The sequence below is a fragment of the Oncorhynchus masou genome, chromosome 18 (assembly GCF_036934945.1).
Source record: "Oncorhynchus masou masou isolate Uvic2021 chromosome 18, UVic_Omas_1.1, whole genome shotgun sequence".
NCBI classification, from domain to species: Eukaryota; Metazoa; Chordata; class Actinopteri; order Salmoniformes; family Salmonidae; genus Oncorhynchus; species Oncorhynchus masou.
Window position 1 is genome coordinate 70,992,454 of NC_088229.1, and position 19,695 is coordinate 71,012,148.

At 51.7% G+C, this 19,695-nt stretch overlaps 1 protein-coding gene across 1 annotated transcript in view; it reads left to right on the forward strand.

Annotated features, from left to right (window-relative positions):
• LOC135505217 (growth arrest-specific protein 7-like) overlaps positions 1–19,695 on the forward strand; it is a 119,615-nt gene that overhangs the window by 39,264 nt on the left and 60,656 nt on the right. Inside the window, exon 3 of the mRNA XM_064924395.1 lies at positions 18,504–18,578. Within this exon, the coding sequence (XP_064780467.1) occupies positions 18,504–18,578 (75 nt within the window). The remainder of the gene's footprint in view (positions 1–18,503; positions 18,579–19,695) is intronic.

Sequence of the window (19,695 nt, forward strand, 5' to 3'; positions counted from 1 at the left end):
ACAATGATTAAATGTCAGGAATTGTGAAAAACGGAGTTTAAATGTATTTGGCTAAGGTGTATTTAAACTTCCGACTTCAACTGTATATATGTGGCCGATGTGAAATGGCTAGCTAGTTAGCGGTGGTGCACGCTAATAGTTCTTATTATATTGAACTATGGATATATAGTCTGTGGAAGGAACAGTCACACTATTACATAGGCCTGACTCCCTGACACCATACAGCAATGGAACAGCTGGTACAGTAAGTTCATACAAGTGTTGTCTTATGTATTTAAACGTTGTCTCAGCTCTCCTAGAATTAAGCCTAAACTATTAGTAAACCCATTGGAGGATGTGTGTAGAGCCAAAGCCCACTTCTCATGTGAAGGAGAGAATCTCTCCAATCTGCATTTCCAGGTACCAGTTGCTTAGTAACCTACTCTTTTGATGTAAAAATTGCAGTTCTGTTGTAATTCTGATAGTAAATAGCGATGTTTCTTTCAACTTTTCAGAACATTATCCACCTTAATTAAATTAATTTCCTTTTTATTGTCTGATTAAAGGTGTAATGCCCCTAGGCCTGCACATAAAATTAACTAATTCTCCATGTAATTAAAACACTGAAACATTACTTTCCGGTTCATTTTCTAATTAAAGGAGGTGTACACCTAGGCCTGCACATGAAATGTACTACTTTTTAACATAATTGAAACTCTAAGGTCACAGAGACCTGCTATCAAAATAGAATGTAAACCCATATTTAACTTTCCTCATTGACGCATTTTACTCATGCTAATTTGTCAATGTCCCTTAAAGTAGCATGTCAATGTCCCTTATGCATTTTTTGTATGATAGGTTATCTACTAACCTAACATATGGAAATATTTTAAGATAGTAATAATATAGATCATCAAGCTATTTGATTTTGTATTTTAGCACCCCTGTAGGTATAAAAACAGGTTTTACAAATTATTTGATGAAACATTGAATTTTGAATTTGAATTTGGCCTTAGGAATGTCTCACAAATACATGGCAAATAAGATATGACAAAATGATATCAAATGGATGTATGGTTTGAAGTGTCTGAAATGTATCTGAGAGAAATACTGTACATCGTCACCAGGGACGATCACGATGCAATAATTGTGTATAATATTCTACTACTTATGTAGAAGAAAGAAAACATTCACCAATCTACTCTAGGGCAGCCCCTATCTACCACTATATTGCAGCCCCTATCTACCACTCGAGGGCAGCCCCTATCTACCACTATATTGCAGCCCCTATCTACCACTCTAGGGCAACCCCTATCTACCACTCGAGGGCAGCCCCTATCTACCACTATATTGCAACCCCTATCTACCACTATAGGGCAGCCCCTATCTACCACTCTAGGGCAGCCCCTATCTACCACTCTAAGGCAGACCCCATCCACCACTCTAGGGCAGCCACCATCCACCACTCTAGGGCAGCCCCTATCTACCACTCTAGGGCAGCCCCTATCTACCACTCTAGTGCAGCCCCTATCTACCACTCTAGGGCAGCCCCTATCTACCACTCTAGGGCAGCCCCTATCTACCACTCTAGGGTAGCCCCTATCCAGTCAAGGGCAGCCCCTATCCACTCTAGGGCAGCCCCTATCTACCACTATAGAGCAGTCCCCATCCACCACTTTAGGGCAGCCCCCATCCACCACTCTAGGGCAGCCCCTATCCACAACTCTAGGGCAGCCTCTATCCACTCTAGGGTAGCCCCTATCTACCACTCTAGGGCAGCCCCTATCTACCACTCTAGGGCAAAACCCATCTACCACTCTAGGGCAGCCACCACTCTAGGGCAGCCCCTATCCACTCTAGGGTAGCCCCTATCCACCACTCTAGGGCAGCCCCTATCCACCACTCTAGGGCAGCCCCTATCCACCACTCTAGAGCAGACCCCATCCACCACTCTAGGGCAAACCCTATCCACCACTCTAGGGCAGCCCCTATCCACTCTAGGGTAGACCCTATCTACCACTCTAGGGTAGCCCCTATCTACCATTCTAGGGCAGCCCCTATCCACCACTCTAGGGCAGCCCCTATCCCACCACTCTAGGGCAGCCCCTATCCACCACTCTAGGGCAGCCCCTATCTACCACTCTAGGGCAGCCCTATCTACCACTCTAGGGCAGACCCTATCTACCACTCTAGGGCAGCCCCTATCCCACCACTCTAGGGCAGCCCGTATCCACCACTCTAGGGCAGCCCCTTTCCACTCTAGGGCAGCCCTTATCTACCACTCTAGGGCAGCCCCCATCTACAACTCTAGGGCAGCCCCAATCTACCACTCTAGGGCAGCCCCAATCTACCACTCTAGGGCAGCCCCAATCTACCACTCTAGGGCAGCCCCTATCTACCACTCTAGGGCAGACCCCATCCACTCTAGGGCAGCCCCTATCCACTCTAGGGCAGCCCCTATCTACCACTCTAGGGTAGCCCCTATCCACTCTAGGGCAGCCCCTTTCTACCACTCTAGGGCAGCCCCGATCCACCACTCTCGGGCAGACCCCATCCACCACTCTAGGGTAGCCCCTATCTACCACTCTAGGGCAGCCCCTATCTACCACTCTAGGGCAAAACCCATCCACCACTCTAGGGCAGCCCCTATCCACTCTAGGGTAGCCCCTATCTACCACTCCACCACTCTAGGGCAGCCCCTATCCACCACTCTAGGGCAGCCCCTATCCACCACTCTAGAGCAGACCCCATCCACCACTCTAGGGCAGCCCCTATCCACCACTCTAGGGCAGCCCCTATCCACTCTAGGCTAGACCCTATCTACCCTTATAGGGTAGACCCTATCTACCACTCTAGGGTAGCCCCTATCCCACCACCCTAGGGCAGCCCCTATCCCACGACTCTAGGGCAGCCTGTATCTACCACTCTAGGGCAGCCCGTATCTACCACTCTAGGGCAGCCCCTATCTACCACTCTAGGGCAGACAATATCTACCACTCTAGGGCAGACCCTATCCACCACTCTAGGGCAGACCCTATCCACCACTCTAGGGCAGCCCCTTTCCACTCTAGGGCAGCCCTTATCTACCACTCTAGGGCAGACCCCATCTACAACTCCAGGGCAGCCCCAATCTACCACTCTAAGGCAGCCCCAATCTACCACTCTAGGGCAGCCCCTATCTACAGCCCCTATCTAGGGTAGACACTCTAGGGCAGCCCCTATCTACCACTCTAGGGCAGCCCCTATCTACCACTCTAGGGCAGCCCCTATCCACTCTAGGGCAGCCCCTATCTACCACTCTAGGGTAGCCCCTATCCACTCTAGGGCAGCCCCTTTCTACCACTCTAGGGCAGCCCCGATCCACCACTCTCGGGCAGACCCCATCCACCACTCTAGGCTAGCCCCAATCTACCACTCTAGGGCAGTCCCTATCCACCACTCTAGGGCAAAACCCATCCACCACTCTAGGGCAGCCCCTATCCACTCTAGGGTAGCCCCTATCTACCACTCTAGGGCAGCCCCTATCTACCACTCTAGGGCAAAACCCATCCACCACTCTAGGGCAGCCCCTATCCACTCTAGGGTAGCCCCTATCCACCACTCTAGGGCAGCCCCTATCCACCACTCTAGGGCAGCCCCTATCCACCACTCTAGAGCAGACCCCATCCACCACTCTAGGGCAGCCCCTATCCACCACTCTAGGGCAGCCCCTATCCACTCTAGGGTAGACCCTATCTACCCTTATAGGGTAGACCCTATCTACCACTCTAGGGTAGCCCCTATCCCACAACTCTAGGGCAGCCTGTATCTACCACTATAGGGCAGCCCGTATCTACCACTCTAGGGCAGCCCCTATCTACCACTCTAGGGCAGACAATATCTACCACTCTAGGGCAGACCCTATCCACCACTCTAGGGCAGACCCTATCCACCACTCTAGGGCAGCCCCTTTCCACTCTAGGGCAGCCCTTATCTACCACTCTAGGGCAGCCCCCATCTACAACTCCAGGGCAGCCCCAATCTACCACTCTAGGGCAGCCCCAATCTACCACTCTAGGGCAGCCCCTATCTACCACTCTAGGGCAGCCCCTATCTACCACTCTAGGGCAGACCCCATCCACTCTAGGGCAGCCCCTATCCACTCTAGGGCAGTCCCTATCTACCACTCTAGGGCAGACCCCATCCACCACTCTAGGGCAGCCCCTATCCACCACTCTAGGGCAGCCCCTATCCACTCTAGGGTAGCCCCTATCTACCACTCTAGGGCAGCCCCTATCTACCACTCCAGGGTAGCCCCTATCTACCACAATAGGGTAGCCCCTATCCACTCTAGGGCAGCCCCTTTCTACCACTCTAGGGCAGCCCCTCTCCACTCAAGGATAGCCCCATATCTACCACATTAGGGCAGCCCCTATCTACCACTCTAGGGTAGCCCTATCCACTCTAGGGCAGCCCCGATCCACCACTCAAGGGCAGCCCCTATCCACCACTCTAGGGCAGCCCCTATCTACCACTCTAGGGCAGCCCCTATCTACCACTCTAGTGGTAGATAGGGGCCGGTTGGAGCGAGCGGTCGCATCTACACTTCGGTCCGCAGGTAGTATAACTTTTCATTACATTTCGTAATAGTACAACGGTTTGATTTGTCTAATCTTAGCAATTTCTTCTTAGCCAGCTACATAGCCGTCTTTGTATCAACGACAATTGCATAATTATCGTATTTCCGTCCTAACGTATCTGCCCAGCAGCTAGCTAAGCAGCTAGCTAACATCCACTGTCCACTAGCACTGTAGAAACTATTACACTCAACTGAACGACTATCGATTAGCGTAGTGTCAGCTAGCTACATAGTTGTCTTCGTATCCAAGATAATTGTGCAGTTTAGAGTGTGTAGACTTAGAGTGATTATCTTAATTTACCGAGGTTAGCTAGCCAGCTATTTGTCGTCCTTAACGTAGGAAATGCTGCTAGCTAGCTAGCCAACAGCTAGCCAACCTCTACCGGAACTCTAACTACCCGGTCAACATTCTGCGTCGCTCCACAGGTAGTATCACATTTTCATTTCACTTCATTACAGTACAACGGTTTGATTTGTTTGATCGTAGCTAGCCAGCTACATAGCCGTCTTTGTATCTAAGACAATTGTGTAGTCTAGAGCGATTTTCTAGGTTAGCTGGCCAGCTATTGTCGTTCTTCTAACGTAGCTAGCCAGCTAGCCCCGAATAGCAGCACTGTAGTAACTATTACAGTACAACGGTTTGTTTTGTTTGATCGTAGCTAGCTAGCTACATAGCCGTCTTTGTATCTAAGACAATTGTGTAGCCTAGAGCGATTTTCTAGGTTAGCTGGCCAGCTATTGTCGTTCTTCTAACGTAGCTAGCCAGCTAGCCCCTAATAGCAGCACTGTAGTAACTATTACAGTACAACGGTTTGTTTTGTTTGATCGTAGCTAGCTAGCTACATAGCCGTCTTTGTATCTAAGACAATTGTGTAGCCTAGAGCGATTTTCTAGGTTAGCCAGCCAGCTATTGTCGTTCTTTTAAAGTAACGGAACCAATCAACCTTGCTAGCTAGCCAGCTAGCCCCCGAATAGCAGCACTGTAGAAACTATTACACTCGACGGAACGACTTGATTAGTGTAGTGTCAACATCGCAGCCACTACCAGCTAGCCTACTCCAGCAGTACTGTATCATTTCAATCATTTTAGTCAATAAGATTCTTGCTACGTAAGCTTAACTTTCTGAACATTCGAGACGTGTAGTCCACTTGTCATTCCAATCTCCTTTGCATTAGCGTAGCCTCTTCTGTACCCTGTTAACTATGTGTCTATCTATCCCTGTTCTCTCCTCTCTGCACAGACCATACAAACGCTCCACACCGCGTGGCCGCGGCCACCCTAATCTGGTGGTCCCAGCGCGCACGACCCACGTGGAGTTCCTGGTCTCCGGTAGCCTCTGGAACTGCCGATCTGCGGCCAACAAGGCAGAGTTCATCTCAGCCTATGCCTCCCTCCAGTCCCTCGACTTCCTGGCACTGTCGGAAACATGGATCACCACAGATAACACTGCTACTCCTACTGCTCTCTCTTCGTCCGCCCACGTGTTCTCGCACACCCCGAGAGCTTCTGGTCAGCGGGGTGGTGGCACCGGGATCCTCATCTCTCCCAAGTGGTCATTCTCTATTTCTCCCCTTACCCATCTGTCTATCGCCTCCTTTGAATTCCATGCTGTCACAGTTACCAGCCCTTTCAAGCTTAACATTCTTATCATTTATCGCCCTCCAGGTTCCCTCGGAGAGTTCATCAATGAGCTTGATGCCTTGATAAGCTCCTTTCCTGAGGACGGCTCACCTCTCACAGTCCTGGGCGACTTTAACCTCCCCACGTCTACCTTTGACTCATTCCTCTCTGCCTCCTTCTTTCCACTCCTCTCCTCTTTTGACCTCACCCTCTCACCTTCCCCCCCTACTCACAAGGCAGGCAATACGCTCGACCTCATCTTTACTAGATGCTGTTCTTCCACTAACCTCACTGCAACTCCCCTCCAAGTCTCCGACCACTACCTTGTATCCTTTTCCCTCTCGCTCTCATCCAACACTTCCCACACTGCCCCTACTCGGATGGTATCGCGCGTCCCAACCTTCGCTCTCTCTCCCCCGCTACTCTTTCCTCTTCCATCCTATCATCTCTTCCCTCTGCTCATACCTTCTCCAACCTTTCTCCTGACTCTGCCTCCTCAACCCTCCTCTCTTCCCTTTCTGCATCCTTTGACTCTCTATGTCCCCTATCCTCCAGGCCGGCTCGGTCCTCCCTCCCGCTCCGTGGCTCGATGACTCATTGCGAGCTACAGAACAGAGCTCCGGGCAGCCGAGCGGAAATGGAGGAAAACTCTCCCTGCGGACCTGGCATCCTTTCACTCCCTCCTCTCTACATTTTCCTCCTCTGTCTCTGCTGCTAAAGCCACTTTCTACCACTCTAAATTCCAAGCATCTGCCTCTAACCCTAGGAAGCTCTTTGCCACCTTCTCCTCCCTCCTGAATCCTCCTCCCCCTCCCCCTCCTCCCTCTCTGCAGATGACTTCGTCAACCATTTTGAAAAGAAGGTCCGACATCCGATCCTCGTTTGCTAAGTCAAACGACACCGCTGGTTCTGCTCACACTGCCCTACCCTGTGCTCTGACCTCTTTCTCCCCTCTCTCTCCAGATGAAATCTCGCTTCTTGTGACGGCCGCCCCCAACAACCTGCCCGCTCGACCCTATCCCCTCCTCTCTCCTCCAGACCATTTCCGGGGACCTTCTCCCTTACCTCACCTCGCTCATCAACTCATCCCTGACCGCTGGCTACGTCCCTTCCGTCTTCAAGAGAGCGAGAGTTGCACCCCTTCTGAAAAAACCTACACTCGATCCCTCCGATGTCAACAACTACAGACCAGTATCCCTTCTTTCTTTTCTCCAAAACTCTTGAACGTGCCGTCCTTGGCCAGCTCTCCCGCTATCTCTCTCAGAATGACCTTCTTGATCCAAATCAGTCAGGTTTCAAGACTAGTCATTCAACTGAGACTGCTCTTCTCTGCATCACGGAGGCGCTCCGCACTGCTAAAGCTAACTCTCTCTCCTCTGCTCTCATCCTTCTAGACCTATCGGCTGCCTTCGATACTGTGAACCATCAGATCCTCCTCTCCACCCTCTCCGAGTTGGGCATCTCCGGCGCGGCCCACGCTTGGATTGCACCTACCTGACAGGTCGCTCCTACCAGGTGGCGTGGCGAGAATCTGTCTCCTCGCCACGCGCTCTCACCACTGGTGTCCCCCAGGGCTCTGTTCTAGGCCCTCTCCTATTCTCGCTATACACCAAGTCACTTGGCTCTGTCATAACCTCACATGGTCTCTCCTATCATTTCTATGCAGACGACACACAATTAATCTTCTCCTTTCCCCCTTCTGATGACCAGGTGGCAGCATCTCTGCATGTCTGGCAGACATATCAGTGTGGATGACGGATCACCACCTCAAGCTGAACCTCGGCAAGACGGAGCTGCTCTTCCTCCCGGGGAAGGACTGCCCGTTCCATGATCTCGCCATCACGGTTGACAACTCCATTGTGTCCTCCTCCCAGAGCGCTAAGAACCTTGGCGTGATCCTGGACAACACCCTGTCGTTCTCAACCAACATCATGGCGGTGGCCCGTTCCTGTAGGTTCATGCTCTATCAACATCCGCAGAGTACGACCCTGCCTCACACAGGAAGCGGCGCAGGTCCTAATCCAGGCACTTGTCATCTCCCGTCTGGATTACTGCAACTCGCTGTTGGCTGGGCCCCCTGCCTGTGCCATTAAACCCTACAACTCATCCAGAACGCCGCAGCCCGTCTGGTGTTCAACCTTCCCAAGTTCTCTCACGTCACCCCGCTCCTCCGCTCTCTCCACTGGCTTCCAGTTGAAGCTCGCATCCGCTACAAGACCATGGTGCTTGCCTACGGAGCTGTGAGGGAACGGCACCGCAGTACCTCCAGGCTCTGATCAGGCCCTACACCCAAGCAAGGGCACTGCGTTCATCCACCTCTGGCCTGCTCGCCTCCCTACCATTGAGGAAGTACAGTTCCCGCCAGCCCAGTCAAAACTGTTCGCTGCTCTGGCCCCCCAATGGTGGAACAAACTCCCTCACGACGCCAGGACAGCGGAGTCAATCACCACCTTCCGGAGACACCTGAAACCCCACCTCTTCAAGGAATACCTAGGATAGGATAAGTAATCCTTCTCACCACCCCCCCCTAATGATTTAGATGCACTATTGTAAAGTGGCTGTTCCACTGGATGTCAGAAGGTGAATTCACCAATTTGTAAGTCGCTCTGGATAAGAGCGTCTGCTAAATGACTTAAATGTAAATGTAAATGTAGTGCAGCCCCTATCCACTCTAGGGCAGCACCTATCTACATTCTAGGGCAGCCCATATCTACCACTCTAGGGCAGCCCCTATCTACCACTCTAGGGCAGCCCCTATCCACCACTCTAGAGCAGACCCCATCCACCACTCTAGGGCAGCCCCTATCCACCACTCTAGGGCAGCCCCTATCCACTCTAGGGTAGCCCCTATCTACCACTCTAGGGCAGCCCCTATCTACCACAATAGGGTAGCCCCTATCCACTCTAGGGCAGCCCCTTTCTACCACTCTAGGGCAGCCCCTCTCCACTCAAGGATAGCCCCATATCTACCACATTAGGGCAGCCCCTATCTACCACTCTAGGGCAGCCCCGATCCACCACTCAAGGGCAGCCCCTATCAACCACTCTAGGGCAGCCCCTATCTACCACTCTAGGGCAGCCGCTATCTACCACTCTAGTGCAGCCCCTATCCACTCTAGGGCAGCCCCTATCTACATTCTAGGGCAGCCCATATCTACCACTCTAGGGCAGCCCCTATCTACCACTCTAGGGCAGCCCCTATCCACCACTCTAGAGCAGATCCCATCCACCACTCTAGGGCAGCCCCTATCCACCACTCTAGGGCAGCCCCTATCCACTCTAGGGTAGACCCTATCCACCAATCTTGGGCAGACCCCATCCACCAATCTTGGGCAGCCCCTATCCACTCTAGGGCAGCCCCTATCCACTCTAGGGCAGCCCATATCTACCACTCTAGGGCAGCCCCTATCTACCACTCTAGGGCAGCCCCTATCCACCACTCTAGGGCAGCCCCTATCTACCACTCCAGGATAGCCCCTATCTACCACAATAGGGTAGCCCATATCCACTCTAGGGCAGCTCCTTTCTACCACTCTAGGGCAGCCCCTATCTACCACTCTAGGGCAGACCCTATCCACCACTCTAGGGCAGACCCTATCCACCACTCTAGTGCAGCCTTTTTCCACTCTAGGGCAGCCCTTATCTACCACTCTAGGGCAGCCCCCATCTACAACTCCAGGGCAGCCCCAATCTACCACTCTAAGGCGGCCCCAATCTACCACTCTAGGGCAGCCCCTATCTACCACTCTAGGGCAGACCCCATCCACTCTAGGGCAGCCCCTATCTACCACTCCAGCGTAGCCCCTATCTACCACTCTAGGGTAGCCCCTATCCACTCTAGGGCAGCCCCTTTCTACCACTCTAGGGCAGCCCTCATCCACCACTCTAGGGCAGCCCCTATCTACCACTCTAGGGTAGCCCCTATCTACCACTCTAGGGCAGCCCCTATCTACCACTCCAGGGTAGCCCCTATCTACCACAATAGGGTAGCCCCTATCCACTCTAGGGCAGCCCCTTTCAACCACTCTAGGGCAGCCCCATATCTACCACTTTAGGGCAGCCCCTATCTACCACTCTAGGGCAGCACTATCCACTCTAGGGCAGCCCCGATCCACCACACAAGGGCAGCTCCTATCCACCACTCTAGGGCATCCCCTATCCACCACTCTAGGGCATCCCCTATCTACCACTCTAGTGCAGCCCCTATCTACCATTCTAGGGCATCCCATATCTACCATTCTAGGGCATCCCATATCTACCATTCCAGGGCAGCCCCTATCTACCACTCGAGGGCAGCCCCTATCTACCACACTATGGCAGCCCCTATCTACCACTCTAGGGTAGCCCCTATCCACTCTATGGCAGCCCCTATCTACCACTCTAGGGTAGCCCCTACCCACTCTAGGCTAGCCCCAATGTACCACTCTAGGGCAGTCCCTATCTACCACTCTAGGGCAAAACCCATCCACCACTCTAGGGCAGCCCCTATCCACTCTAGGGTAGCCCCTATCCACCCCTCTAGTGCAGCCCCTATCCACCACTCTAGGGCAGCCCCTATCCACCACTCTAGGGTAGCCCCTATCCACTCTCGGGCAGACCCTATCCACCACTCTAGGGCAGCCCCTATCTACCACTCTAGGTCAGCCCTCATCCACCACTCTAGGTCAGCCCCGATCCACCACTCTAGGGCAGCCCCTATCTACCACTCTAGTGCAGCTCCTATCCACTCTAGGGCAGCCCCTATCTACCACTCTAGGGTAGCCCCTATCCACTCTAGGGCAGCCCCGATCTACCACTCTAGGGCAGACCCCATCCACCACTCTAGGGCAGCCCCTATCTACCACTCTAGGGCAGACCCCATCCACCACTCCAGGGCAGCCCCTATCCACCACTCTAGGGCAGCCCTCATCCACCACTCTAGGGCAGCCCCGATCCACCACTCTAGGGCAGCCCCTATCCACCACTCTAGCTTAGCCCCTATCCACCACTCTAGGGCAGCCCCTATCCACCACTCTAGGGCAGCCCCTATCCAACACTCTAGGGCAGCCCCTATCCACCACTCTAGGGTAGCCCCAATCCACCACTCTAGGGCAGCCCCTATCCACCACTCCAGGGTAGCCCCTATCTACCACAATAGGGTAGCCCCTATCCACTCTAGGGCAGCCCCTTTCAACCACTCTAGGGCAGCCCCATATTTACCACTTTAGGGCAGCCCCTATCTACCACTCTAGGGCAGCACTATCCACTCTAGGGCAGCCCCGATCCACCACACAAGGGCAGCCCCTTTCCACCACTCTAGGGCATCCCCTATCCACCACTCTAGGGCATCCCCTATCTACCACTCTAGTGCAGCCCCTATCTACCATTCTAGGGCATCCCATATCTACCATTCTAGGGCATCCCATATCTACCATTCCAGGGCAGCCCCTATCTACCACTCGAGGGCAGCCCCTATCTACCACACTATGGCAGCCCCTATCTACCACTCTAGGGTAGCCCCTATCCACTCTATGGCAGCCCCTATCTACCACTCTAGGGTAGCCCCTACCCACTCTAGGCTAGCCCCAATGTACCACTCTAGGGCAGTCCCTATCTACCACTCTAGGGCAAAACCCATCCACCACTCTAGGGCAGCCCCTATCCACTCTAGGGTAGCCCCTATCCACCCTCTAGTGCAGCCCCACCAGTATCCACCACTCTAGGGCAGCCCCTATCCACCACTCTAGGGTAGCCCCTATCCACTCTCGGGCAGACCCTATCCACCACTCTAGGGCAGCCCCTATCTACCACTCTAGGTTAGCCCTCATCCACCACTCTAGGTCAGCCCCGATCCACCACTCTAGGGCAGCCCCTATCTACCACTCTAGTGCAGCTCCTATCCACTCTAGGGCAGCCCCTATCTACCACTCTACGGTATTCCCTATCCACTCTAGGGCAGCCCCGATCTACCACTCTAGGGCAGACCCCATCCACCACTCTAGGGCAGCCCCTATCTACCACTCTAGGGCAGACCCCATCCACCACTCCAGGGCAGCCCCTATCCACCACTCTAGGGCAGCCCTCATCCACCACTCTAGGGCAGCCCCGATCCACCACTCTAGGGCAGCCCCTATCCACCACTCTAGCTTAGCCCCTATCCACCACTCCAGGGCAGCCCCTATCCACCACTCTAGGGCAGCCCCTATCCACCACTCTAGGGCAGCCCCTATCCACCACTCTAGGGTAGCCCCAATCCACCACTCTAGGGCAGCCCCTATCCACCACTCTAGGGTAGCCCCTATCCACCACTCTAGGGCAGCCCCTATCCACCACTCTAGGGTAGCCCCTATCCACCACTCTAGGGCAGCCCCTATCTACCACTCTAGGGCAGCCCCTATCCACCACTCTAGGGTAGCCCCTATCCACCACTCTAGGGCAGCCCCTATCTACCACTCTAGGGCAGCCCCTATCCACCAGTCTAGGTTAGCCCCTATCCACCACTCTAGGGTAGCCCCTATCCACTCTCGGCAGACCCCATCCACCACTCTAGGGCAGCCCCTATCCACCACTCTAGGGCAGCCCCTATCCACCACTCTAGGGCAGCCCCTATCCACCACTCTAGGGCAGCCCCTATCCACCACTCTAGGGCAGCCCCTATCTACCACTCTAGGGCAGCCCCGTTCCACCAGTATAATTCAGCCCCTATCCTACAGTATAAGGTAACGCCTATCTACCACTCTAGGGCAGCCCCGTTCCACCAGTATAATTCAGCCCCTATCCTACAGTATAAGGTAACCCCTATCTACCACTCTAGGGCAGCCCCGTTCCACCAGTATAATTCAGCCCCTATCCTACAGTATAAGGCAACCCCTATCTACCACTCTAGGGCAGCCCCGTTCCACCAGTATAATTCAGCCCCTATCCTACAGTATAAGGCAACCCCTATCTACCACTCTAGGGCAGCCCCGTTCCACCAGTATAATTCAGCCCCTATCCTACAGTATAAGGCAACCCCTATCTACCACTCTAGGGCAGCCCCGTTCCACCAGTATAATTCAGCCCCTATCCTACAGTATAAGGTAACGCCCCCTATCTACCACTCTAGGGCAGCCCCGTTCCACCAGTATAATTCAGCCCCTATCCTACAGTATAAGGCAACCCCTATCTACCACTCTAGGGCAGCCCCGTTCCACCAGTATAATTCAGCCCCTATCCTACAGTATAAGGCAACCCCTATCTACCACTCTAGGGCAGCCCCGTTCCACCAATATAATTGAGCCCCTATCCTACAGTATAAGGCAACCCCTATCTACCACTCTAGGGCAGCCCCGTTCCACCAGTATAATTCAGCCCCTATCCTACAGTATAAGGCAACCCCTATCTACCACTCTAGGGCAGCCCCTTACCACCAGTATAATTCAGCCCCTATCCTACAGTATAAGGCAACCCCTATCTACCACTCTAGGGCAGCCCCGTTCCACCAGTATAATTCAGCCCCTATCCTACAGTATAAGGCAACCCCTATCTACCACTCTAGGGCAGCCCCTTCCACCAATATAATTGAGCCCCTATCCTACAGTATAAGGCAACCCCCCCTATCTACCACTCTAGGGCAGCCCCGTTCCACCAGTATAATTCAGCCCCTATCCTACAGTATAAGGCAACCCCTATCTACCACTCTAGGGCAGCCCACTCTAGTTCCACCAGTATAATTCAGCCCCTATCCTACAGTATAAGGCAACCCCTATCTACCACTCTAGGGCAGCCCCGTTCCACCAGTATAATTCAGCCCCTATCCTACAGTATAAGGTAACGCCTATCTACCACTCTAGGGCAGCCCCGTTCCACCAGTATAATTCAGCCCCTATCCTACAGTATAAGGCAACCCCTATCTACCACTCTAGGGCAGCCCCGTTCCACCAGTATAATTCAGCCCCTATCCTACAGTATAAGGCAACCCCTATCTACCACTCTAGGGCAGCCCCGTTCCACCAGTATAATTCAGCCCCTATCCTACAGTATAAGGCAACCCCTATCTACCACTCTAGGGCAGCCCCTTCCACCAGTATAATTCAGCCCCTATCCTACAGTATAAGGCAACCCCTATCTACCACTCTAGGGCAGCCCCGTTCCACCAGTATAATTCAGCCCCTATCCTACAGTATAAGGCAACCCCTATCTACCACTCTAGGGCAGCCCCGTTCCACCAGTATAATTCAGCCCCTATCCTACAGTATAAGGTAACCCCTATCTACCACTCTAGGGCATCCCACTCTAGGGCTCCACCAGTATAATTCAGCCCCTATCCTACAGTATAAGGCAACCCCTATCTACCACTCTAGGGCAGTCCCGTTCCACCAGTATAATTCAGCCCCTATCCTACAGTATAAGGCAACCCCTATCTACCACTCTAGGGCAGCCCCGTTCCACCAGTATAATTCAGCCCCTATCCTACAGTATAAGGCAACCCCTATCTACCACTCTAGGGCAGCCCCTATCTACCACTCTAGGGCAGCCCCTATCTACCACTCTAGGGCAGCCCCGTTCCACCAGTATAATTCAGCCCCTATCCTACAGTATAAGGCAACCCCTATCTACCACTCTAGGGCAGCCCCGTTCCACCAGTATAATTCAGCCCCTATCCTACAGTATAAGGCAACCCCTATCTACCACTCTAGGGCAGCCCTGTTCCACCAGTATAATTCAGCCCCTATCCTACAGTATAAGGTAACGCCCCCTATCTACCACTCTAGGGCAGCCCCGTTCCACCAGTATAATTCAGCCCCTATCCTACAGTATAAGGCAACCCCTATCTACCACTCTAGGGCAGCCCCGTTCCACCAGTATAATTCAGCCCCTATCCTACAGTATAAGGCAACCCCTATCTACCACTCTAGGGCAGTCCCGTTCCACCAGTATAATTCAGCCCCTATCCTACAGTATAAGGCAACCCCTATCTACCACATACGGCGTCTGTCAGAGGATTCAGTGGATTCAGAAGATTCAGTGGATTCAGAGGATTCAGTGGATTCAGTGGATTCAGTGGATTCAGTGTATTCAGTGGATTCAGTGGATTGAGACTCATCCAACTCAAGAACCCAGAAGTCTCTAGCTCAAACAAACGGCTCTAGGTGGAACACGACACTTCTAGAACACCTGAGATGATTTAGATTGTGGTCGAGATTTGGTTGAATGCTGTCTTGGTGCATCATTATTATAGCGTAATGAGACTGGGACAGACTGGTCAGGATGGCATTGGGACTGCTGTAGCTCCTAAGAGGAGGATACTTTGACAGCGCTAACCTGGTTATACTGTATGTCTCTCCATTAATACCTGTTTCCTGTTATCGGGAATGATTTCCTTTGACAAGCTAGCCGAGTGAAATAGGGGCAGAATTCACCTTTTAATAAACCATTTTTGATTGTGTGATGCATCAGATTTGAAGGGACAGACTGTCTCCTTGGAGCCTGTCTGTCAAATGTTTCTTTCTCTCTCTCTCTCTCTCTCTCTTCTCTCTCTCTCTCTCTCTCTCTCTCTCTCTCTCTCTCTCTCTCTCTCTCTCTCTCTCTCTCTCTCTCCTCTCTCTCTCTCTCTCTCTCTCCTCTCTCTCTCTCTGCCTCTCTCTCTCTCTGCCTCTCTCTCTGCCTCTCTCTCTGCCTCTCTCTCTCTGCCTCTCTCTCTCTCTCTCTCTCTCTCTCTCTCTCTCTCTCTCTGCCTCTCTCTCTGCCTCTCTCTCTGCCTCTCTCTCTCTCTCTCTATGCATGTCATCTGAGCTGATGGTTTTGGCTCTGTTTCCCTCCCTGCTTAGTTCAGGCAGACAGCTCAGTGTGAGCCAAAAGACACAAATGAAATGAAAGCTGCTATGTCTCAAAGGCTCCTGTGACACTAAAGGGTAATTGAGATAAATGGTGTATTGTGCATATGGATATTGGAGTTAAGTGAATCTGAGATTTTCTCTCTCTCTGTCAGGGTCTGTGTCAGTTGTGCTTCCCATCCTCTTTTCTTTCTGTCTCTCTTGTTTTTGCTTCCTCTGTCAAGAGCGAAATGGGGTACATGAATTGAAATAGTGAGGCAGAGTCTATTGGTGAAGTTAAACAGCTAGACATACACTGTAATTGGATTTACTCAATGTGTGCCCCTGGTGTTTTTAACACATGGATTTGACGATAAAGCGGGACAAACAAACGTGGACATAGAGGCGAAGGCCACGACCAGGGTGTCACCGTAAGAGTAAATAAAGATAGTTTCACATTTTTTTGCTTTGTTGTCTTTGATTCTCCCTTTGGAAAAGAGCAGGTTTACACACTTGAGTTAATCTGGCTCATATTCTTATCTCTGTCTAAGAAGTTGATACAGTAACAAAGGCAAGTGCTATTACTTGGTTGGGTTGGACAGAAACTGTCAACATATTCATCTCAACATGGATCTTAATATGGACAAGTGTTTGTTTCATGTAAACCTCTTGGTTAGATTTTTCTATTGTGTTATTGACTGTACGTTTGTTTCTGTGTAACTAAATCAAATTCAGGGTGGTGATATTCTACAGTCTGTGCCTTCAGAATGTATTCAGACCCCTGGACTTTAAACACATTTTGTTTGGTTATCAGCCTTATTCAAGAATGTATTACAATTTGTTTTTCCCCCTCATCAATCTATACACAATACCCCATAATGACAAAGCAAAAAAACAGGTTTTTAGAAATATCACATTTGCATAAGTGTTCAGACCCTTTACTCAGTACTTTGTTGAAGGACCTTTGGCAGCGATTACAGCCTCGAGTCTTCTTGGGTATGATGCTACAAGCTTGTCAGGTTGGATTGGGAGCATTGCTGCACAGCTATTTTCAGGTCTCTCCAGAGATGTAAGATCGGGTTCCAAGTCTGGGCTCTGGCTGGGCCACTCAAGGACATTCAGAGACTTGTCCAGAAGCCACTCCTGCGTTGTCTTGGCTGTGTGCGTAGGGTCATTGTCCTGTTGGAAGGTGAGCCTTCACCCCAGTCTGAGGTCCTGAGCATTCTGGAGCAGGTTTTCATCAAGGATCTCTCGTTCATCTTTGCCTCGATCTTGACTTGTCTCCCTGTCCCTGCCGCTGAAAAACATCCCCACAGCATGATGCTGTCACCACCAGGCTTCACCGTAGGGATGGTACCAGGTTTCCTCCAGATGTGATGCTTGGCATTCAGGCCAAAGAGTTCAATCTTTGTTTCATCAGAACAGAGAATCTTGTTTCTCATGTTCAGAGTCTTTAGGTGCCTTTTGCCAAACTCCAAGCGGGTTGTCATGTGCCTTTTACTGAGGAATGGCTTCAGTCTGGCCACTCTACCATAAAGGCCTGATTGGTGGAATGCTGCAGAGATGGTTGTCCTTCTGGAAGGTTCTACCATCTCCACAGAGGAACTCAGGAGCACTGTCAGAGTGACCGTCGGGTTCTCGGTCACCTCCCTGACCAAGGCCCTTATCCCCCTATTGCTCAGTTTGGCCGGGTGGCCAGCTCTAGGAAGAGTCTTGGTGATTCCAGACTTCTTCCATTTATGAATGATGGAGGCCACTGTGTTCTTGAGGACTTTCAATGCTGCAGAAGGTTTTTGGTACCCTTCACCAGATCTGTGCCTCGACACAATCCTGTCTCGGAGTTCTACGGATAATTCCTTCGACCTCATGGCTTGGTTTTTGATCTGACATGCACTGTCAACTGTGGGACCTTATATAGACAGGTGTGTGCCTTTCCGAATCATGTCCAATCAATTGAATTTACCACAGGTGGACTCCAATCACAGTTGTAGAAACACCTCAAGGGTGATCAATGGAAACAGGATACACCTGAGCTCAATTTCTAGTCTCATAGCATAGTTATGTAAATTATGTATTTCTGTATTTTTTTTAAATATATATTTGCAGAATAAAAAACAGTGAGCTGGCGTACACGGAACAATTATTTTGTGTGGAGGTGTTAACTAATGGCGAATAAACTATAAACTATAAAAAATAAAGACAGTCACACACCTCACACAGGGGTCCTGTGTGGCTCAGTCGGTAGAGCATGGCGCTTGCAACGCCAAGCGTCGTGGGTTCGATTCCCGCTGGGGCCACCCATATGTAAAAGTAGTGGCTCCAGCCGACTTGTAAGTCGCTTTGGACAAAAGCGTCTGCTAAATGGGATATATATAAGCTCCCAGTAATTGATTTGGTAAATCATCATAAGGATTTATAAATATTTGAAAAATGTATAAAAATCTGTTTTAGCTTTGTCATTATTGGGTAATACTCAAGTTCAATTGGCTTTCATGTTCCTGTCTGTTTCCAGAGACAACATGGGAGAGACCTTCCAGGGTACCTGGGAACCCCAACACCCCTCTGAAACACACCTCACTACCTACAGGTACTAACGCTGTCCCTCTCTCTCTCTCTCTCTGGGACCCCCAACACCCCTCTGAAACACACCTCACTACCTACAGGTACTAACGCTGTCTGGGACCCCCAACACCCCTCTGAAACACACCTCACTACCTACAGGTACTAACGCTGTCCCTCTCTCTCTCTCTCTGGGACCCCCAACACCCCTCTGAAACACACCTCACTACCTACAGGTACTAACGCTGTCCCTCTCTCTCTCTCTGGGACCCCCAACACCCCTCTGAAACACACCTCACTACCTACAGGTACTAAAGCTGTCCCTCTCTCTCTCTGGGACCCCCAACACCCCTCTGAAACACACCTCACTACCTACAGGTACTAACGCTGTCCCTCTCTCTCTCTCTGGGACCCCCAACACCCCTCTGAAACACACCTCACTACCTACAGGTACTAAAGCTGTCCCTCTCTCTCTCTCTCTGGGACCCCCAACACCCCTCTGAAACACACCTCACTACCTACAGGTACTAAAGCTGTCCCTCTCTCTCTCTCTGGGACCCCCAACACCCCTCTGAAACACACCTCACTACCTACAGGTACTAAAGCTGTCCCTCTCTCTCTCTCTCTCTCTGGGACCCCCAACACCCCTCTGGGACCCCCTCTCTCTCTCTCTCTCTGGGACCCCCACACCCCTCTGAAACACACCTCACTACCTACAGGTACTAAAGCTGTCCTACTGTCTCTCTCTCTCTCTCTCTGGGACCCCCAACACCCCTCTGAAACACACCTCACTACCTACAGGTACTAAAGCTGTCCCTCTCTCTCTCTCTCTCCCCCAACACCCCTCTGAAACACACCTCACTACCTACAGGTACTAAAGCTGTCCCTCTCTCTCTCTCTCTGGGACCCCCAACACCCCTCTGAAACACACCTCACTACCTACAGGTACTAACGCTGTCCCTCTCTCTCTCTCTCTGGGACCCCTCACTACCTACAGGTAAAGCTGTCCCCTCTGAAACACCCCTCACTACCTACAGGTACTAAAGCTGTCCCTCTCTCTCTCTCTGGGACCCCCAACACCCCTCTGAAACACACCTCACTACCTACAGGTACTAACGCTGTCCCTCTCTCTCTCTCTCTGGGAC